Raw genomic sequence first — 22,782 nt, forward strand, 5'->3', positions numbered from 1 at the left:
CAAATTTTATTTTAAGTCTTTGTTAGTTGATAGATTACTTATTTTAAGTGTGACTTATTTTTACTCTGTTAATGTATTCGTAGAATCGTAGTGCGTGAGGTCCAACTAGTATGAAGAAAATATGCCAAAGAATGAGATCTCAAGTTTCTTTTTATTTATTTATTTATTTATAGAGTTTATTTTCATTCTTATTCAACTTGATATATATTTATTTATTTTTTAAACATTTCTCACACCATTTTTTTTATTTATTTTTATTCTTAATGAAAATCACATTTTCAAATTCAAATCAATTCCAATCACTTTTGTCACCGAACGCATAAAAAAAGGCAAGAGCTCCAGAGAGAGAGAGAAAGTAAAGAAAAGGCAGGGGAAAGTCGTGAGTCCCGGACTCCCACTACTTGCACTTGCAGAACAGATCACAGCCCCAGTCTCCAATCCAAACAAAAAAAAAAGGGCAAAAAAAAAAAAAAAAAAAAAAAGTCTCTCCAAGCTTCTAAGAGAAGAGAATCCTATTCTAGGGTTTCTTCATCTGAAGGTGAAACAATGGCGAGCGCTCAATCGGAGCCGTTGTCCGTTATTCCGAGTCCTTTGACTCCTGGTTCGAGGGTTTTGCGGACCCCCCCCGATGAACCGATTTCCAAGCGCCTTCGCGACTCCGGCTTCGACGAAGAGTCCATCAAACGGCGAGACAAGGCTGCTCTCATAGCTTATATCGCCAAGCTCGAAGCTGAGGTATCTCCAATTCTCTCATATTTTTACATTTCTTCTTTTGTTTTCGTTATCGCAATTGATTGATCATTATGTGAGAAATAAACACACAGAAATAGGAATTGTATTTGTTGTGCAAGAGGATCATGATTTTGAGTTTTTGATTTTTCCTGAATTGGAGTTGGATTTGTAGTTATCTTTGATAGGGCATTTTGTTGCGTCTTAGCCATTTGAAAGAACCATAAAAGAATAGAAGATGCAGAACTATTTTAGTCTATTATATTTTATGGCAAATGCTAGAGTGAATTAGTGGGGCATCGTTTAATATTTGGGGATTAAGGTAAACAAGTGTGTTGAAAATAGGTACAAATGTTAGAAAGCGTATTTTATTTTTTCAAAAAAGTGTATCGACTTCTTCAAATTTTTGGGGTCTTTTTATTGTGTTTCATGGCCACTTGTTAGCAAGACCCTTGTTTTATTTTTATTTTTGGTCACATCCTTGTATTATTAGACAGGTTCAGAGCATGTGTTGTTTTTATATGTAATTTTTTGAAGAAGGGGAAATGAGCAGGAAACTGTTCATGTCCTTTTGGATAGCCTGTTAAAATGGTTAGTCATAATTTTGTGAATTACATAAGTAGTTTGGTAAGTGAATGTGAATTGCTTGGAAGTTTTATGGATCAATCAGAATTTTCTTAATCTAATCTACATAGGCATTACATTTTTGTTTGTTGTCACTTTCGTGGGCCATGGCTAAGCGTGTATTTGGCCATCTTAATTTGTTGTAGATATATGACCATCAACACCATATGGGTCTTCTTATTTTGGAAAGAAATGAGTGGATTTCCAAGAATGAGCAAGTCAAATCCTCTGCTGAATCAGCCGAATTAATATATAAGCGGGATCAAGCTGCACACTCATCTGCTCTAGCTGAAGCCAAGAAACGAGAGGAGAATCTGAAGAAGGCTCTTGGAATTGAGAAAGAGTGTGTTGCAAATGTAGGCTTATTTAATTAGTCTTTTCCCATGTGCTTCATTATTGCCTTTGTTCCTAATTATGGATTTTTTTGTAGATCGAGAAGGCATTGCATGAGATGCGTGCAGAATGTGCTGAGGCAAAAGTTGCAGCTGAGAGTAAATTGTCTGAAGCACGAAGTATGGCAGAAGATGCTCAGAAAAAGTTTTCTGAGGCTGAAACAAAGATGCATGCAGCAGAATCTTTAGAAGCAGAAACCAACCGGTATCACCGTGCTGCTGAAAGAAAGTTACATGAAGTGGAAGCACGTGAAGATGATCTTAGAAGGCGTATCATCTCTTTCAAGTCTGAGTATGTCTTTAATAACTCTTTTGTCTTCATCATCATGCCACTATCTGCCAAAGATATGTCTTTTATTTCCCTTGTTCTTTTTGTAACGTGAATATGTCATGGGCCTATTTGCCAAGAATAATAAACCAAGGTTTATTTGAAAAGGAGGCCAGGAACTTGAAGATAGCTGCATGTCACTTGCAAACAGACAAAAGTATGGTATGTAATGTATAATAATTAGAAGATAAACAAAAAAGTAAAAAATAAAGAAAAGAAAATTATTTTGAACGTCGTTGAATGGAAAGCATTGCAGAACTGCTGTGCCTTTAAGTTATAATTGAAGATCAATCACTTTGATCATCAATGTAGAGTGGAAGTCCCCTTATATATCTTTTCCCCCCCAAAGTATACCTATCTTATGTAGCCTTGGTCTCTTTCATGCCATGCATGTGTCAGGGTTTTTTTGTTGAAAAGTTTGTTCAAATTAACTGTAATTTGGTTTCAAAACCTATTGAGTTCTTGCTTTATTTACTTCTTCATGTGTGTGTTGTGTCTTTTCCCATGCAAATTAAATAGGGGTGACCTGGTGTCTGGAACTTATGATTTTTTGCATTCTCGTAATGGTTTAGTTGTGATGCTAAAGAAAAAGAGATCCTTCTTGAGAGGGAATCTTTACGTGAAAGGCTGAAAACTCTGCAGCAATCGCAAGAAAGATTACTTGATGGACAAGCTTTGCTAAACCAAAGGGAGGACTACATTTCTAATAGATCTCAGGATTTAAATCGACTTGAGAAAGAGTTTGAGTCTTCAAAAGCAGACATTGAGAAAGAACTTAGAGCCCTAAATGAGGAGAGAAGCAATCTGGAGCTAAATGTAGCTTCATTGTCAGCAAGGGAGGAGGTATGTTCACTTTCTTTTGATTTTGATTTTTGTCTATATTTAATAACGTTAATTGCAAATATCCTTTGCTTGATTACTACTTTGCTTTAACACATGGTGACTTATGCAATATTTCTTTTGAGCACAGGCTGTTATCAAAAGGGAATGCGAGCTGAACAGGAGAGAAGAAGAGCTACTTGTTGTGCAGGAGAAACTTGCCAGGAAGGAATCAGTGAGTTTGCCTTTGCCTTCACTGTCAATCTCTATCATGCTAGTTGATTATGTGCTAGTGGACTTAAATCCATATTGTGGTTGCTGATGTTTTTGGTGCGTTTTTACTGCGGCATCATTCAATATTTTAAGACCATTGCTATGGTTAAAATCACACAAGTTTTATTTATTATGTGCAATTCTTTTCTAATCATGCATCTTGATGAACAATGTAGGATGGAATTCAACAAGTTACAGCTAATCATGAAGCTGCTTTGAGAGCAAGGAAGTCTGAATTTGAAGCAGAGTTGGAGATAAAGCGCAAATTGGTGGAAGAGGAAATCGAGACCAAGAGACGTGCTTGGGAGTTGAGGGAGGTGGACCTTAGTCAACGGGAGGACATAATCTTGGAAAAAGAACATGACTTGGAGGTTCAATCAAGGGTATTGGCAGATAAGGAAAAAGATTTGATAGAGAGGGTAAATTTACTCGATGAGAAAGAGAGAAATCTCCTTGCTGCTGAAAGAGAGGTTGAATCGATGAAAACCCTTCTGCATAGGGAAAAAGAAGAGACCAACAACTTGAAGCTGGAGGTACAGAAGTCTATGGATTTACTGGACAACAGAAAGAAACAAGTTGATCGTGCAGAAGGGGAAATGGAGGCCATGAAAAGTGAAACAAATGAACTACTGGTATTAGAAATGAGACTTAAAGAAGAAATTGATACTATCAGAGCCCAGAAGCTAGAAGTTGATGTTCAGGCAGATGAGTTGAAAGCAGAGAAGGCAAAGTTTGAAACTGAGTGGGAATTGATTGACGAGAAAAGAGAAGAATTACGAAAGGAAGCAGAACGTATTACTGAGGAGAGACTAGTAATTTCTAAGTTTCTCAAGGATGAGCGTGATTGCCTAAAATTGGAGAAGGATGCAATGTTGAATCAGTATAAACATGACGCTGACTTACTTTCTCGTGATCGGGAAGCCTTCATGAGTGAAATTGAGCACGAGCGTTCGGAGTGGTTCAGCAAGATTCAGAAAGAACGTGCGGATTTCTTGCTAGATATTGAGATGCAGAAGAGGGAGCTAGAGAACTGTTTTAATAAAAGGCGTGAAGAAATCGAAAGTTACCTTGGGGAAAAAGAGAAGGCCTTTGAGGAAGAAAAGAAGAAAGAGCTTCAGCATATAGCTTCCCTTCAGGAAACAGTGGGAAAGGAAATGGAACAAATTAACTTGGAAATGCAAAAGCTTGATGCTGAGAGAAGAGAGATCAATTGGGACCGGGAACGAAGGGACGAGGAATGGGCGGAGTTAAATAATACCATTGAAGAACTTAAGGTGCAAAGGCAGAAGTTGGAGAAACAAAGGGAGCTATTGCATGTGGATAGAGAAGAGATTCTTGCTCAGATCGAGCAGATGAAGAAGATGGAGGATGTGAAAGTTACCCCAGTTTGTGTAACTGCATCTGAGATTCAAGAATCCAATTTACAATCTAACAGAAAAAAAAATTCTGCAAGAAGATTTTTGAAGCAGCAGACTGCTGTACAAGATGCTAAGTTGGATTCAGAAAACAAAATAGATGGTATTGGATTTGATCTGTCTTCTAAAAAAGAAACAGATATTTCTTCTCCTCCTGTCTCTGCTCCTATCTCATGGCTTAAACGGTGTGCTGATACACTGCTAGAGCGCACACAGAGTAACAAGAAAAGGAAGCAGCAAAATGATGTTGATGTAACACCATCAGAAGAGACCAGTAACCTCCGGTATTGTCCTATACGATTAAATTCTCTTGTGTTCAAACTTATTAATTGTATCTGTATGATTGTGACAACTTTTTGCAATCAGTTAAATCCACTTTTGCTAGTTTGGTTTTTTACAATTGTATTAATTTATCTATCTATTGTTAGTGTGTTATCCGCACAACCAAATGCACCAGAAGACGAGTATGCATTGATGTCAGTGAACCAAACTCTGGGAGTTGCTGAGGAGACCACAGTCTATATAGATAAAATAATTACTATTCGTGAAGTAACTGCGGTTGATGGTGGAAGAGTCATTGAGGACAGTCAGGTGATCATTAATTTCAAAATATTTCCTGCACCTTTTTATTTTGGTTCATATTGAATAAATGATTTTACATGGCTTGTTGACACATTTTAATAGCTTCTCGATTTGATTTGTTTGTCATCGTGATCTTGTGGGTGGTTTTGTTTTCATGTCCCTCACATGAACCTTGAGTTGTTTAAACATACTTGTCTCTAATGCTTGCTAGCATTAGCATGAGCAAGTTGGGTAGGGTATGAATCGTATGCTAGGAAAAAGTATATTAAGATATGATAGGGGTGTTTCACATTTGCCATCTGCACAAATTTAAATTACTGTAATTTTTAATCTGATGGTAGATCATGATCATTCCATCTGTTTACAAGATGCTTGAAATCTTTCCTAACCATGGGTAAATAGTTTGGTGTTGTTCCTGTTTACGCTGTGTTTGGTTGGAGGATTTAGAAAGGGATTTAGAAAGAGTAGTTTCACACAACATTTTTCTTTTTTTTTTTCCCAAATCACTGCTCAAATCCTCCAACCAAACACAGCATTAAGATTATTTTTTTGAGTGTGCTTAAAGCAACAGCTATGGTATGCTCCTGGCCAGTGGCCATAGTAGAAATCACATTGGATGATGTTGACATTTGTGAATGTAGGATGTACAATTTTCTGTGCAAGGTTGTTGCTGGAATAATAGTTCAATTGAAAAATACTTTCTTCTTAGCTTGATCCTACTTACGAATTAACACGTTTTGCTAGATTTGTGCTGCCGCTAGTTTGATTCAATTAACTAACGGTGGTGTTACTGTTACATGCATCAATTGGTATACTAACTAGTGTACCAACATGTCTTATGATATTATTACCGACCCCACCTATTATATAAATTACAAATATCTAAACCTCTAAAATTATGTCACATCATCTATTAGTATACTAATTGGTATATCAATTAGTGCATGTAGCATTATTCATTAACTAAACATGCTTCCTGTGTTTAAACTATATTTTAACCCAATTGGACTATGGAAAATCAATTTTAATAAATTGAAATAAATTAGCATTTTTCACCATAGAAGTGCATCTTATATAGAATTAGCTGGAGCAAGGGGTGAGGGTTACTCTCGTGATGAAGAGGTTCATGGCATAAGGCGTCCAAACTCCGCAAATCCAACAATAGAATTGTCTGTTGGTTAAATAATGTTGCTCAGAACATATATCCCTAGCTTGAACCTGTTTTTTCGTGCTATTGAAATATTTCTTTAACCTAAACCAGTGTTACATAGGCTCTGGTAAGGTTCTTGGTTTGTTGCCATTGTTCATTTGTGTGGCTACATATCCAATTTGTTTCATTCCAAACTTTAGGACATAGGACAGATGACTTATTAGTGTCCAGTTTCTATTTATTTCATTTGGTAATATGAAGTTTCTATGCAACTTGTTTGTATAGGATATTGACAATACAAACGACTTGTGTGGACACTGATCTATAGTCTAAGATAAACAAGTGACTTGTGTATATTATTAGGGATAATGTACATAGTCGAGATAAACGAAAGCATACTTGAATGTCACCTCCTAGACGATTTCATAGTTGAGATAAACAAACGACTTGTGTGGACACCAATCTATGGATGCTGCTTCCCTGGTCGTATTTATTTTGCTTTCGTCTTCTTATCTTATTTCGTGTTTTGCTGTTGTTTAAGAATTCTTGTATGTTTTTAACTCTGTAGTACCAAAATGAAGTCATCTCCAAGGATAGTGAGGACAAGCTTGAAGATCATTGCAACTCCAAGTCAGATGAAAATGGGAAGGCGAAACAAACAGTGGGAAAAAAGACAAGATCAAAACAGCAGTTGTAAAGGTCTGTTTGCTTGATCAAATATATATAAATATTTTATATTTTATTAGAAGAACATCATGATATTCTTCGTTTGCTCGTCCCTTTAACTTTGTGAAATCTAGAATTCTAATAGATGTGCTCTTCAAGTGCAGCACAAAAGTCAGCAGTATAGGCATGCAGGGGTTCTTTTGTTACAGCCGGTGACATATTTAACTGCAACTCTAACATGTAAATGACATAGTTCAGCATGATATCTATGGGACCTGTAAGTTTTCTGTCCTAGCAATGGCGCTATCTGTGTGGAGTGTTGTCTAAAGTGAGTTTTTAGTAACATGGAGATTCTTATTAGCGAGTATAGTGGCATTTGTAAGATGGAGGGTTTTGTTCTTTTGTTCTGGCTTGTGGGTTTGTATGCTTTGTCATTTCTAGAGTGTTAGGTAGTTTCTACGGGTGAATGCAAGTCATTATGCAATTTTACCATGTGAAGTTGTAGCGGCGTGTGTACCCATTTCAGTTTATTTACATGTGTTGGGTTTCAGTAAATTGAATTTGCTTCTCTCTCTCTCTCTCTCTCTCTCTCAAATGCTGTAACCCACTAAATACTAATTGTTCCTGTACATAGAGGAACATGGCTTTGGTAGCGGATTTTATGTTTTGTTTACTAGCTCATTTGTCATCATTGATTACAACTAATATTACTGTTGTTGTAGTCTACAGTGGGACTGGGGATAGACAATTGCAGGAAGCAAACATAAGATGGTGACTTTTTTGAGAAAAATTATGAAGTGCATATATTTCATGAAAAAATTATTACACTTTTGAAGTATCGTATGATATTATTTATGGAATATTCTCGATAAATGAAAATTTTCGTGTATTAAGTGGATCATTTTTTTACTGGATTATCTAATAAAAATGTGTCAATATGCTGGATAATTATTGTGTATTTCAGAGTATCATGTGTGCTATTTGCTTACGTGGTGTTCCAAACAAATCATGTATTGAGAAATTTTAAGAGCGTAATATAGTGATTCATTTTTGTTAAGTAATTAAAAGATGAATAATAATTTACTTAATGGATGTTGTAATTTTTTATTGGTCGAGAATAAACATGGTTTTGGGGATTATTGAATAATTATTTGTAGGCCAACAAGGACCACATGAATTTATTCCGGAATCCTCTCCCAGCTCAAGCTGGGAATCCGCGTGGAGCACGAGAGACGCATGTATTGAAACATCTTGGTTTTGGTTTTGAATTTTTTTTTTTGGTTTTTTGGGTAATGAGTAAATGTCCAAGGACTATGGCCTACTTTGGCAATTGGGTTAAAAGTCAGTTTTTTGGGCTTTTTAGTTTTTTTAGTTATATTATTTTTTTATTTTTTTTGTATATACTTTTTTTAAAAAGTCAAAAAAAAGTTAATTTTTAAGCTAACTGAGGTGGCAACTCAATTTTTTAGATTAAAAATTAAAAAGTTAATAAAAAAATTAAAAAGTGAACTGTTTATATTAAAAAGTCAAAAAAAAAATTTTTAGGTAAAAAATCAAAAGGCATCTCAAACATATTAATTATTTTTTATCTCATTTTAATCAAAAAGTTAAAAAAATTATTAAAATAATATGTTTTCAAAGGAGGCTCGAGTATCAAAGCTCAACAAAGCTAAAATATGAAGAGGGTAATTCCTAACCCAATCAGAGGAAGTGAACCTTTGAGCATGTAAGATTTTTATTTTTTTGAACATGGAAATGCCAAAACGACTAACAAAACATTCGAAGCTAGGATAGAAAATAAGATCTGCAGGGGGGTTAGACACCCAATCTAGAGGGAGCATGCCTCTAAGGTTGCGAGAGGCTAACCACTGAGCAGCCGATTTACCCCTCGGTGGCGGAAAGAGAGGAGGCAATTGGATTTGGCAGAATGAATGTCATGGATGATAGCCTGACAATCCCATGGGGGCACTAGCTCAAAAACACTCAATTTGATAACAGATTGGTTGTCATTCTCCACTTGAATTTGTGAGAAATTGAGGGTTTGAGAAAAGGCATAGGCCATTCGAACTGCTCGGGCTTCACTTTGAATTGCTGAAGACACATGGACCATAGTAGTGGTGCCATCTACGAGGTTGCCTCTCCAGTCCCTTAGAATTACTACCAACGATGTTTTCGAGCAATCCTTGGCAAAGCTGGCATCACAATTAAGCTTGTAGTGTCCTTGGTCAGGAGGTGTCCACCTCACCGAACCAAGAGCAGGCCTGACAGAGCCATTTTGAGCACGAGCCATGAGCTGCAAATTCGAGATCTCCTGCCAGTAGTCCCCTACTTGTGCCAAGACTTGTGAAGGAGATGAGGGGTTATGATTAAAGACCCAGTTATTTCTCGCTTTCCAGGTATACCAACTGAAGTCATTACCTTGCCTATCAAGCACAACCAATCATCATGAGAAGTACATTGGTCTATAAGTGATAGAGTCCATTCCGAAGCTGAACCAAGTTGGATTAGATCTATCTGTAACCCCAAATTACTACCAAACCTGATGGCCCTCGTCCATGGGCATTGAAAAAGAATGTGCTCAATTGATTCATCACACTTCCCACAGATTGGGCATAAGCTCGATGGTGAACAACGATGCCGAAAAAGATTTTCTTTAGACATCAATCTTTCGAGCACATTCTCCATCAAAACTGATGCAACTTCGAGGCCAATTTGAGAGACCAAAGAAATTTCCACATCCTTTTTGCGAGTGAAAATGATAATGATGCCAAAGACTGATCTTGCCTAGCATTTTCCTTCAAGGCCACCTGGTACTCGCTGCGGACATTATACCCCCTTAGCTGTGAAGTGCCAAAATGACATAGTCTTCTTTGTCTTCCATTGAGATAGGGATCATGATGATTTTGGAGAGGTCAAACTCATTAACAGTGTCAATCAGTTTATCACAGTCCCAACTTTTGCTAGGTTGATAGATCATGTCCTTAACCTTTAACACCAGAGATGTAGTAGGTCTAGCTCCTTGCACTTTAAATTTTGGGTTAGCCGAAATCCAGCCATCTTCCCAAAACTTGTTAGAAGCATCGTTGCCCACCTGCCACCGAACCCCTTTCTTAAGCAAATCTCTTCCTTGGAGTAAACTAGACCAAGCCTAAAAAGCTCTCATTCCCTTCACGGCATTCAACAAATTAGTCTGTGGGTAGTAGAGTCCTTTCAAGATTCTAAAGCAATAAGAATCAGGACATTTGAGAAGCCGCCAAGCTTGTCTAGCCAAAAAGGCAGAGTTGAAAGCCTTGAAGTCGCGAAAACCCATGCCCCCTTGAGATTTAGTAGCAGAAAGTTTGTTCCATGCAACCTAATGGATACTTGTATCATCTGGTTCCCTCCCCTTCAAAATTTGCTTATATAGGAATTAAGCTGGTCACAAAACTTCTTTGGAAAAGTGAAACAAGCCATTGCATAGGCTGGTATTGTTTGTACCACTGACTTGATCAAGACCTCACAACCAACTGGAGATAATAAATGTTGTTTCCAACGTTGCATTTTCTGGACCGCTCTCTCAATCAAATAGCCATAGGCCTCTATTTTGGAACGTCCCCAGAAGGATGGAAACCCCAAGTATTTAACCTCACGGCTCGTTGGAGAGATCCCCATTGAAGCACAAATCTCATGTTAGACATTACTAGGGGTATTGGCTGAGAAGACAATGTTGGACTTCATAAAGCTAATTAGTTGCCCTGAGGCAAGGCAATAGGCATCTAGGATCTCCTTAATAGCTTGGCATTGAGTTATATTAGCTGTGGAGAAAAGGAGCACATCATTAGCACTTAATCAATGAAACTCACTAATTATAATTGCTACAAAAATAATATACTAATCGTATAATGTGACAAAAAATTAAGATAAACTTATCATTAAAATTGATTTCACGTGATCATACCTTATGTATAGTTAATGACTACTCCATAATAACTTTCATATTACAACTAAATACACTATTTAATGTGGTTATTTTATGAAAAATATATAAATCTACTTATCATTAAAAGTAACTTTACTTACCACACAATGAGATCATACTTCTTTTAATGAGCGCAATAACAACTCGCATATTACCATTTTTCACACTTATTAATATGATTATACTTATCAAATTTTTTTAGAGGAAATTACTACTCAGTGGTGCTTTCAAATAAATATTATAAATTCATGAAAAAAATTGAAAATTTTAATTATTAATATTGATAAAATTTATTATTGATTTGCATTTGAAAAAAAAAATTACACTGGCTTGTAATTTCTCTAATTTTTTATAGTAAAAATTTGATATTACAATGATATTATGCCATCATTAACACATGATATAACTAACCAATAACGAAAAAAAAAAAAAAACTAACCAATAACAAAATTATCCACACCTCTAATCAGATAAATGAAACCTGTTGACATTTAGCCAATGAACCTCCCTTTTCAAATATAATTATATTTTCATTATATATTTAATAATTAACATATATTGTACAGTGATGCATTAAAGTATCTCTATAACATGTTCTTTGTTATAGTTAATTTCATCTTATCTTACTTCCTTCAATAGGTTAATTACTACACTAATTAATTTAACAAAATTCTTCCAAGCTAATTAGAGAGTGTTAAGAGAGACTCCTTAAATGTTTTTTTAGATAAATAAATAAAATAAAGAGAATGGCATGTTTGGTGCAATTTTCAAAATTTATTTCCATAAATGTTTTTTGAAAAAACTAAAAATTAGTTTCATGGAAAAAATAAAATTCAAAATCACTTATTATTTTTATCTAATTTTATCTTTTTAAAGGAAAAAAATAATTTTAAAATATATTTTTTATATTTATTTTATCAAACTAATTTTTATTTAAAAATATTAAAAAAAATTAAAAATCAAACAAAACATGGCTGGTAATTTTTATTTTTTTAACTAAGGTTTGTTTGTTTTGATGTAAAATCATTTTTTTGTTGTTTGGTTAAACAAAAAATAAATAAAATATATATATTTTTAAAAATATTTCTTATCATTTTCTTAAAAATAACTTACTTTTAAAAATTTTGTAAATCAAATTTTATAAAGTTAACTCTCACTAACTACGTTTTGAACACATTTAGCATTTTCGACTAAATATCTTAAATCAAACCAAATCAAACCAAGCCTTAAGTCCCATCAAATAGGGTCGGCTACATGAATCCTTTTTCTCCATACAGCCCTATCAAAGGCCATTTCGTTAGTCAAATTAAGTAAATCCATATCTCTTTTTACAACGTTAGCCAACGTTAATTTAGACCTACCCCGTCCCCTAACACTCCCCTATACTGTTACAGCATCGCATTTCTTCATTACTACCTCTATTGATCTCTATTGAATGTGACCAAACCGTCTCAATCGATTCTCTCTCAACTTATCTTCTATCGGTGCTACTCCTACCCATTCCTGAATACACTCATTCCTAATTCTGTCTTGTCTAATTTTGCCACACATCCACCTTAGCATTTTTATCTTAGTCACACTCATCTTATCTACATGTTGTTTCTTGGTTGCCTAACACTCTGTCCCATACAACATCACTGGTCTAATAGTCATTCTATAAAACTTACCTTTCAGTCTAGTGGGTATTCGACGCACTTCTCTACTTACACCATCCCACCTTAATCCTATGGGCCACATCTGCATCAATCTCCCCCATTGTTGTGATAATTGACCATAAATAACAAAAATGTTTACTCTTAGGCAATTCTTGATTCTCAATCTTCACTTCTCCTCTGCTTTCATTATTATTATTATTAAATTTACACTCCATGTACTCTATCTTATTTCTGCTTATCTGGAAACCTTTAGATTAAAAAGCTTTTCTCCAAATCTCTAACTTTGTATTAACTCCTTCTCTAGTCTCATCCACTAGCACGATATCGTCTGCAAAAAGTATACACCATGGCACGTTATCCTGAATATTTCTCGTCAACTCATCTATAACTAAGGCAAAAAGATAAGGGCTTAAGGTAGACCCTTGGTGTAACCCAACAGTGATAGGAAATTCATTTGTCTCTCCAGCAGGCGATCTAATAGTGGTCATCACTCCTTCATACATGTCCCTAATCACATCAATGTAACCTTTTGTCACCCATTTCTTCTCTAACGCCCACCATATTATATCTCGGGGCACTCTATCATATACTTTCTCAAGGTCGATAAACACCATATGAATATCTATTTTTTTTTTTTTTTTTATACTTTTCTATTACTCTCCTCAAAAAATAAATTGCTCCTATTGTTGACTTGCTGGGCATAAACCCAAATTGATTTTCTGACACCTCTATTATATCTCGCAATCGGCGTTCCATCACCCTCTCCCATACTTTCATTATATGGCACATTAGCTTGATTCCTCTATAATTGTTGCAATTCAAGACATCTCCTTGATTCTTATATATTGGCACTAAAATACTTTTCCTTCACTCATTTGGAATGTTCCTAGTCAACAAAATTTTGCTAAACAACCTGGTCAACCAAGCAACTCCCTTTTAACCCAAGCACTTCTAAGCTTCAATAGGGATATCATGCGGTCCTAAAAGCCTTATTTGATTTCATCTTCTTAAGTGCAATCTCCACTTTAAAATTCCTAATCTTGCGATAAAACCTATAGTCTTGATTTATCGTATTACTAGCCATTTCTTCCCGTATTATTGTACCTCCATATTCCTCGTTTAATAGTTTCACAAAATAATTCTTCCATCTTTCCTTAATCTCTTCATCCTTCACCAATACCTTAGAACCCTCACTCTTGATGCACTTAACTTGATTAAAATATCTTATTTTTCTCTCTCGTATCTTAGCAAATTTGTATACTCTCTTCTCTCATTCTTTACTATCTAGTCTAGTGTATAGGTCATCATAAGCTTTCAACTTAGTCTCTTTCACTACTTTTTTGACCTCCTTATTAGCCAATCTATAGCTCTTAAGGTTTTCCTCAGTTCTATCCTTCTGTCAATTTTTAAAGCACTCTTTCTTTGCCTTAACTACAACTTGAACCTCTTCCATCCACCACCAAGTTTCCCTAGCACTAGGTCCCGTCCCTTTCGACTCTCCAAGCACTTCCCTTGAGATTCTCCTCATACAATTGGCCATCGAGTTCCACATAGTGTTAGCATCATCTTCCAAGTCCCAAGTAATTTCCTTATCCATTATATTTTTAAATATTTCTAGTTTATCCCCTTTTAGGTCCCACCATCTTGTCCTACGACGCCCACCATCCCTCCTAGCTTGGTATTGCCTTCTAAAACATAAATCTAGTACTAAAATTCTATGTTAAAAGGTCAGGCTCTCTCCAGGAATCACCTTACAATCATTGCATTTTAGGCGATCCAGTTTTTCCACTAAGAAGTAATCTATTTGGCTCTTAACTGACCCACTCTTAAAAGTTATCAAATGCTCCTCCTTTTTCTTATACATAGTATTGGCCACCACTAGGTCGGAAGCCAACGCAAAATCTAAGATACTTTCTTCAGTCTCATTTCTGTCATCAAAACCGTATCCACCATGCATCATTTCATAGCCTAGTTTATCTATCTTTACATGGCCATTAAAATCTCTACTTATAACCAGGTTCTCTCCTACGGCATCTCCCGTAAGATCTCATCCATTTGCTCCCAAAAATCCCTCTTAGTCTGATTATCTAATCCTGCTTGAGGGACGTATGCACTAATAACGTTCACTATAGTCTCTCCAATAACTAGTTTAACTAACATAATCCTATCCCCTTTCCTAATGACCGCCACTACATTCTCCATCAGACCCTTGCCAATTATGATTCCTACCACATTCCTGTATCTGTCCTTAACATTATAATACAGTTTAAAATCGGTATTCTCAATTTTTCTAATTTTTTCACGTGTCCACTTAGTTTCTTGTACATAAGATATACTAACTCTCCTCCTAATCATAACATCTATCAATTCTATCGTCTCACCCGTTAATATTCGTATATTTCAAGTGACTACCCTAAAGAACTTACTTCTTTATCTGTAGTCCTGGTAATATGTTTATTTATTTTTGTATGTTTAAAAGGGTAACATGGTTACATGTATTAAAATGCATTCAATTTTTCCCACTAATTTTCTGGTAGTCCAAAAACCAGGGTTCCCTCGAAATTGCCTCCTCTTTTTCTTCTTCACTGAAGGGTTTGTTTGAGAGAGAGAGAGAGAGAGAGAGAGAGAGATTTGAGAAAAATGGAGAGCGGAGCGGTCTTCGCGGGGCTTCAACCAAACCACAATTACCTTTTGTCTCCTTCACGCAACGCTGTCGGGCTTCTTCTTCCTCCGAGTTTCATCGACAAGAAACAGTTTTGCCCTCTGTCCCTCAGGGTCTCTACTTTTCCACCCCCCACATTATTCTAATAACGATACAAAAATTTCACTAGTCAGACCTTGATTGGAATTCATTTATATCTGATTTTGAACTATTTGATGATTTCGAGAATGTGCTTGAATTGAATTGAACATGACGCATTGCATTTGATTTTCTTGGCAGGGCATACCAGTGCACTTCCAAAGGCAGTCCCTTGTTATGGCTTCTTCTTATAGAAACCAAAACAATACTGTTGAAGTTGTCCCCCCCACAACCACCACAAGGTTGCCTCCATTTCACATTCCGTTTTTTTAAAATTTTTTCTCTTCTTTAAATTTTATGTAATCTCTGCTCTTCATTTCATCATTCAATATTGTAAAATTTTATTTAAAGCTAAAATTCCCATTCGTAATGTGCATTATTGGAACCTTCAAAGGTGAACGATTTCCCTGCAATTGTGTTAGAATTCTCTTCATATCTTTCGCTGAAATGACATGTAAATTGTTTCATATTGGGGCTTGTTTGATTGATGTTAAAAGAATTTGTTTTCAGAATTTGATAAAAATAAATATTAACAGCAAGTGTGGTGCTAATGTCATGCTATATGGGTCGCATCATCATGGACTCTTCATGATGATATATGATCAGGATAAATTATATGAATCTGTAATGCCAGTATACCCTCTTATATGATTCACATTTCACCATGTTCTCAACCAATTTTATTTTTATTCTCAAGGGCTGGTTTGCAAACTTGGTAATTTTCGATAGGCCTCTGTTTGTTATACTAACACATGGATGCTACTTTTAATTTTTTCTTTTTATATCTGTAGATTCTTAATGTTTGGTTATTTCCTTGTTAATAAGCCGATTTCTTATATTGACTAGTCTTCTTTCTTTTGTGACAGCGGTGTATCATATGAACTAGCTGACATAGACTGGGACAGCCTTGGATTTGCATTTATGCCTACTGATTATATGTATATCATGAAATGTTCACGGGGACAAAACTTTAGTGAAGGAAAGTTGCAACGTTTTGGAAACATTGAGTTGAGCCCGTCTGCTGGAGTCTTAAATTACGGGCAGGTTAGTTTTTAAACCTCGACATGGTGCTGGTATTCTTTGGTGATATAAACTAGTAATCTGAAATATTTTCATGGTACATACTTTGCCTTTTGCTTTTTGGTCACTTCTCCCGGATTTCTTTCCGCTTTCTATTTTGTATCTGTTGTAATTAGACTTTCTTTCTTCTTTGACTCACGACATGGAATTTTCTAGTGATACTTATCCATGAGTTGATGTGGTTTTTGGGACAACTATTGGTAGTGTTTGGTAGAGTTTTCTAAATATAATTTGAGAATAGAGTTGTATTTTGAGTTTGTGAGTTTTGGAATTATGATTTGAGTGTAAAAAATTTGTTTAGTTATGAGTTTTGAAAAGAGTTTTGAATTGAGTTTTGGAAGGAGTTTTGAGTTTTTAAAATTAGAAAAGTTATTTGATTAAAAAAATTACAACTTATAACCAAACACACAACCAAAAATTCTATTCAAAGCTTATATAAAAATTAAAAAAATTCCGAAAATATTTTTTATTTATAATATAAAAATGATAGGTGCAAAAAAAAAAAAAAAAAAAAAAACCGAATGCTATTTTGGTCAACCAGCCGGATGCCTGGTGGACGACCGGGCTAGCCAAATTTTCCCTCCTGAAAAGGCGTTTTCAAAAGTGGGTGGAAATGTGTTTGGCAAACATAACCAAACACAGCTATTTTCTTTCATATATTGTTACTTAATTTTTTTGCATGTTAATGTCATGGTGAGTGAGTGGATGCATCCACCACACCCACTTTATTTGTCTTTAAAATGGAATTTAGAAATTTCACTGTGGGTTTACTAAATCCCCATATCACATAATCTACATTTCATTTCTTCCAAAAAGTGCAACATGCTCCTTTGTCTTGTGATTATGGTGAATGCCATCCTGTAACAGGTTTCCTGTTTCTATTTTGTCTTCCTTCTGTTCCTTCATTGGTGATTTGAGAAATTTGAATAAATAAGTACAATGTAGGAGCAGTTTTTCTATAAACATGCTCCTGTAATTATGATTCTTGAGGTAGCAAGTTATTTCTTTGTTTTTTTCTTATGAGAATGTACGGCCAGGATTATAATTAATCTTGGCTAGAATTTTGATTGACTGTCATGTTACTCGATACTATACTGTTCTTGCTTCAGTCATTGCATTGAATTCTAATGGAAAACCTTATCAAATTCTTGGTTTACTAATTCTATGAAATATCATATGCTGTTGGAACATCATACAGTTGCTTCTCGACTTATTTTATTTTAGCTTTATTATTTTACTTGGTTATTGTTTTAGTTTCATCCATTGTAATTTTAATTTTCTTTTCCGTTTGTGTAGGGATTATTTGAAGGTTTGAAAGCCTACAGGAAACAAGATGGTAATATTTTATTGTTTCGTCCCGAGGAAAATGCATTGCGGTTAACTATGGGTGCAGAGCGCATGTGCATGCCTTCACCAACAGTTGAGCAGTTTGTGGATGCTGTAAAGGCCACTGTTTTAGCAAATAAACGATGGGTAATGTGCAACTTTAATTTTGCATTGTGAAAATTTATTGCTATTTACTAGTACTTGTTAAACTAGTAAGTTATTTGGATTATTTCAGATTCCCCCTCCTGGTAAAGGTTCCTTATATATAAGGCCATTGCTTATGGGGAGTGGAGCTGTTCTTGGTCTTGCACCATCTCCTGAGTACACCTTTCTGATTTATGTTTCGCCTGTTGGAAACTATTTCAAGGTTTGTTGCTTATCTGTTCTGTGCCTTTTGCAATTGAGTGCAGGTTTCTTTGTCAGATAAAAATTGTTTCTTTACCCTTTTATTGACTTTTTCATTACCATCTTAGAGTGCATTTTGTTGATAAACAACACATGCTCTGAGTGGATGATGGGTTTTCCTTTCTCCCAGATATGCTTGATTAATTGTGGTGTTTCACTAATGTGCCATCTGCTTCTAAACTAGTTGTGGTCACTTATACTTTCAAATTTAGTTTATATATATATTTATTTATTTTTACCATGAATTGTTAGTTTTTTTATTTTTTAGTTCAATGTAATTGAATCATCAAACCTTCTATTTGGTGTATGCTTTAGGCTGTTCTAATGAGAGAAGTGATTTTTTTTTTTTAATTTGTGATGGTTGATTTAACCTAAAAATCATTTGTGTGAGTTCTTGCATTTATTTTTCGCTTTCATGATCATATCTGATCTTTTGGCCTTTTTTCTATGGAGTTCCCTACATTTGGTAATTTTTGATATATCTTTTTCTTTGCTATATATATATATATATATGTATATATGTTTGTTTCTTACAATTTCTTTCGCATATATCTTGTTCAGAGATCTTTCAATGTTTGTGTATCTATTATCTACTTGCAGGAAGGTCTTGCACCAATAAATTTGGTTGTTGAGACTGAAGTGCATCGAGCAACCCCTGGTGGTACCGGAGGTGTAAAGACTATAGGAAACTATGCTTCGGTAAGCTAGCCTTCCAGTTTTTGTTTACTGATGCACTCGTTTGTCAGTGTGCATTCTTATTTTCTTGTCTAAATGCTGTTTTTTTGGGCGATATTATGTTCTGCAATGAATATCTAGTGGAACATCGGGAAAAATAAGCCATGGTTAATATTTATATCAAGGAAGACCACCTTCAAGATTTCTTTTTCGGACTATATTTTGGAGTTGCTAACATATCTTTTTCATCTTTCTGATCATGATTTGTAGGTATTAAAGGCTCAAACTGTTGCAAAAGCCAAAGGTTATACAGACGTTCTGTACCTTGATTGTGTTCACAAGAGATATCTGGAAGAGGTTTCCTCTTGTAATGTTTTTGTTGTTAAGGTAAATTGGTTACTGAACCAGCTATTGTCTGGTGCCTTTATATATATTATTCTGGTTAACCTCCTTTTTTCATTCACTGTAGTTCAAGCTTTTGAGCATCATTTCGTTCTCTTTCTTTGTGAGTGTTTTGTTAATGTGGTCATACAAAAATTTGATGCATGACCATTTGGTGTAAGATGGGCTTTCTTGTGTCCTTTGATTTTATGCGGTAGATGGTTTTATGATGCCATGATTGCACAATTTCAATCACATGTTGGACTCTGGCATAATTTCCTGAATTAAGTTTTGATTGAAAATAGAATCGAGGCTTTACCATGCAATTGTTGTCTTTACAGTGCAATTATTTCTTTTATCTATCTAGACTAGAAGTGAGATTTTAATTTTTTAATTATTCTGTCTCACAGGGTAATGTCATCTCTACCCCTACTACAAAAGGGACCATCCTACCTGGCATTACACGAAAGAGTATAATTGACGTTGCTCGAAGCCAAGGATTCCAGGTACTTATGTACAACCATGTATTATTGATAGATAGGTGATTTAGACAAATGCACCTTTGATTTACTCTAATTGTCGGACTTATCTTTATCCATGTCACTGTTTCTACCAAAAAATAATGTTAGTTATCTCTCTGTGTTATGAGTTCATGGAATACGGAGGGGTGCCAATTTTAGGCCCCGCCCCTGTTCAAACACCAGGCTTTTGCCTTGTTTTTTTAGCTCCTTAGGCAGAACTAGCCCTTTTCAGCAATCCACTTAGCTTTTGGTCCGGACTTTAGTATGAGGATTAAATTTTTGGAAAACTACCAATAAGTACTACTTTTTCTGCAAGATTACCATTTAAATTTCAATATGGACAACTGTGTTCTATTTTTGATAACTTGTTGCAAAAAAATTGAGTTTTCCTAATGGTATGATTTATTCTATTTTTATCCTTCTCATTAAATAATAATTACACTTTTATATATTTATTTAGAAGGTCATTTAAGCAATTATATCAAACAAAAGCACGCACAATCAGATAAAAAAAATATGGCACAAGATTCATCATTTGTTATTGTCTTACATTATGAGAAATATATTTAGTAAATAATCCAAAAGGATTAATTTTATTAATATTCCATCAAAAGAACTATGGGAAGAGCAAAGTGTGAAACCATATATTTTTTCGAAGTATGAAACAAAAGAAAATAATGATGCTTATGAAATTCGTCTTTTGATCCCATTATTTCTGCTTTTGTTTTTTAAGAATTCGCTTAATTTTTACAATAAAAAAAAATGAGGTGTGTGGGGCCATTCCTCATGATTAGGGTCTCTAGAAAGACTATGATATGGCACATGTATATTTGAATCACTATTTACATATATTTAACTCAAGGTGCTTCTTTGTTGGTTGAATTGCATAATAGCATATATTATTTTCTGATGAAAATGGCTGGGTTTAATCACTTGATCAACGTTTTGAATCAGTGATGTGTCTTTTTTTCACTTCTGGGCCATTGCAGTCCTTTAGTTCCAAAGATTAGTAGCCTCAGTGTGCAAATGACTTCTCACTTAATTTTTTCCTTATGCTGATATGGTAATGTGTAGGTTGAGGAACGGCTTGTAACAGTGGATGAATTACTTGATGCTGATGAAGTTTTTTGTACGGGAACAGCTGTTGTTATATCACCGGTGGGCAGCATAACTTATCTTGGTAAAAGGTAAAATGTTATTCTGATTTTGCATTTTTAGTTTTTCATATGAAATTTTCCGAGGATGCATTGGAAGCAATTATTATTTGTTGAAAATGCCACTACTTGGATTTTCGTGGCCCGGGGGGTTGGGGGGTTTGTTGAAACACACTGAAACATCCACAGTGACACTGTTTGAAGTTGTGCTTAACTATCCGTAATTTTACGGTTTGCTTTGAGAAAGTGTAGACATGGAATGTCAAGTTGAATATTTCCAACCTCAATATGTGAAAATATAAATTCCTTTATTTTTTTACCTAGTTGTCAAGCAAATGAAGGGGGAAAAACTTTGAGGGGAAGAGTGTGAACTTAAAAGCTTAAAATTTTCATTATTTTCTTAAAAAAGATTCATTTATGATAAAATGTAAAGTCACCTAAGTCAATTCAAGTGAATGCAAAGAACTTGGTGTGTGGGATGGGCCTAATGGGATTTGAACCTCCGCTGATGAGGAGGCCAAGCAGGCTCCCGACCACTTGGATCTTGGTCATTTTTATATGCAATGGATCTTGGTTAAGATATCACATCCTCCAACTTGAATTTATTAAATAACATTAAGTACAAATTATTGCTTTTTTGATTACTGAACAGATTTTCTTATATAATTTTAACAAATTTTCAGCTATTCCTTCCATTTGCCTAGTTTCATTTTAACTTGTAAACTTACTTATTATGATGTTAGTCATCAAGTAATATAAGCTTTTTCTTGGTCGGGTTAATATTAATTGACTACGTTATTGTACCATTCTGCTGAAATAGTCCTGTTGTAAACTAATTCTGTTGTGATTTTTCTTGGTAGGGTTAATTTAAATTTGGTATGTTATTTTACATTCTACTACCCAAAAAAAAAGACATTATAAATATTTTTATTGTTTAATATGATTAACATCATTAAATAATAAAATTTAAAGTTTAGATATTAGTTGGCTCAACAAACAAAGTATAGTGATCTTTTGGGCATGAAATTTAATTCACATATGGTAACGTGAATGGCATCTTTCGGGAATAGCCAAAGAAGAATGTAATGTATTTTATGGGAACGAGGTGGGTACATCATTGTACTCCTACACTGAAATGCAATGGCAAAGATTGGTTCTTTATTTTGGTTTTAGAATGCTCAATCTATCTCCCTTTATTATATTTTTCAGGATATCTTATGGAAACAACGGAGTTGGTGTTGTGTCAGAGCAACTATATTCTGCACTTACTGGGTTACAGATGGGGCTTACAGAGGACAAGATGGATTGGACTGTTGAGCTGAAGTAGGCTTTGTGGAATTGTTTTTTGATTTTGTTTGTTTGCTTGTTTTTGTTTTGTTTTTGTTTTTTTTTTTTTCCCTTTTTTTTTGGTTTTTGAGTAATTCAATATGCCAAGTGTTGTGTACATGCTCTCTTTCCATGGTGTAGATTATCTGTTTAATGTTGTGTTCTTTCCCAGAATGAAGACAGTCTGTTTATTTTCCATTTTTACATTCTTCTTTTATGTACCCTACGCTGCGGCTGTGTTTGCATCAGGGGGATTGTGAAGGGAAAGACAGAAGGCAGGGAAATTTTTTTTTTTTCTTCCCCACAACTTTCTCAAATCCTTAAACGAAAGAAGCTTATTTGGTTGTGTAATTTTTTTATTTTTTCAGTAAACATAGAAAGCTTGTTTGGCAAATTATTTTCAAAAACTATTTTTGAGAAAATTTTCCAAAACAAATCACTTTTTAGGAAGCATTAAAAATTTATATTTGAATTTTTAATATATATATATATATATACTAAAATCTAGTGTTCCAGTACTGTC

The 22,782-nt window shown here is 34.8% G+C and overlaps 3 protein-coding genes across 3 annotated transcripts; 2 read left to right on the top strand and 1 right to left on the bottom strand.

Moving 5' to 3' along the window:
• Window positions 1–250: 250 nt before the first annotated feature.
• Window positions 251–7,654, top strand: LINC4 (crowded nuclei-like protein). Its single transcript, XM_028253325.2, has 9 exons — window positions 251–735; window positions 1,500–1,709; window positions 1,784–2,037; window positions 2,646–2,916; window positions 3,044–3,127; window positions 3,342–4,864; window positions 5,009–5,171; window positions 6,881–7,011; window positions 7,143–7,654. Exons 1-8 carry the CDS (start codon window positions 547–549, stop codon window positions 7,007–7,009), a joined length of 2,823 nt encoding a protein of 940 aa, XP_028109126.2. The 5' UTR covers window positions 251–546; the 3' UTR covers window positions 7,010–7,011; window positions 7,143–7,654.
• A 1,185-nt stretch (window positions 7,655–8,839) lies between these two features.
• On the bottom strand, window positions 8,840–9,663 carry LOC114308781 (putative ribonuclease H protein At1g65750). The gene is made up of 2 exons (XM_028254447.2): window positions 9,518–9,663; window positions 8,840–9,401 (listed from the first exon to the last, which is right to left on the bottom strand). Exons 1-2 carry the CDS (start codon window positions 9,661–9,663, stop codon window positions 8,840–8,842), a joined length of 708 nt encoding a protein of 235 aa, XP_028110248.2.
• A 5,433-nt stretch (window positions 9,664–15,096) lies between these two features.
• On the top strand, window positions 15,097–22,457 carry LOC114307861 (branched-chain amino acid aminotransferase 2, chloroplastic). The gene is made up of 10 exons (XM_028253313.2): window positions 15,097–15,366; window positions 15,533–15,633; window positions 16,258–16,435; window positions 17,768–17,944; window positions 18,033–18,164; window positions 18,803–18,901; window positions 19,148–19,264; window positions 19,669–19,764; window positions 20,854–20,966; window positions 22,143–22,457. The coding sequence occupies exons 1-10, from the start codon at window positions 15,232–15,234 to the stop codon at window positions 22,258–22,260; spliced, it is 1,266 nt and encodes a 421-aa protein (XP_028109114.2). The 5' UTR covers window positions 15,097–15,231; the 3' UTR covers window positions 22,261–22,457.
• The last annotated feature ends 325 nt before the right edge of the window (window positions 22,458–22,782 follow it).

This window comes from Camellia sinensis, chromosome 1 (genome assembly GCF_055761805.1).
Source record: "Camellia sinensis isolate YWXY chromosome 1, ASM5576180v1, whole genome shotgun sequence".
Taxonomy (NCBI): Eukaryota; Viridiplantae; Streptophyta; class Magnoliopsida; order Ericales; family Theaceae; genus Camellia; species Camellia sinensis.

Coding starts and splice junctions, on each gene's coding strand:
- LINC4 (XM_028253325.2), top strand. CDS start 547: ATGGCGAGCGCTCAATCGGAGCCGTTGTCCGTTATTCCGAGTCCTTTG. Junction 2,917..3,043: donor CATTGTCAGCAAGGGAGGAG/GTATGTTCACTT, acceptor TTTTGAGCACAG/GCTGTTATCAAAAGGGAATG. Junction 3,128..3,341: donor AACTTGCCAGGAAGGAATCA/GTGAGTTTGCCT, acceptor TGAACAATGTAG/GATGGAATTCAACAAGTTAC.
- LOC114307861 (XM_028253313.2), top strand. CDS start 15,232: ATGGAGAGCGGAGCGGTCTTCGCGGGGCTTCAACCAAACCACAATTAC. Junction 15,634..16,257: donor CCCCCCACAACCACCACAAG/GTTGCCTCCATT, acceptor CTTTTGTGACAG/CGGTGTATCATATGAACTAG. Junction 16,436..17,767: donor GAGTCTTAAATTACGGGCAG/GTTAGTTTTTAA, acceptor CCGTTTGTGTAG/GGATTATTTGAAGGTTTGAA.
- LOC114308781 (XM_028254447.2), bottom strand. CDS start 9,663: ATGGAGAATGTGCTCGAAAGATTGATGTCTAAAGAAAATCTTTTTCGG. Junction 9,402..9,517: donor CCATGGACGAGGGCCATCAG/GTTTGGTAGTAA, acceptor TGTGCTTGATAG/GCAAGGTAATGACTTCAGTT.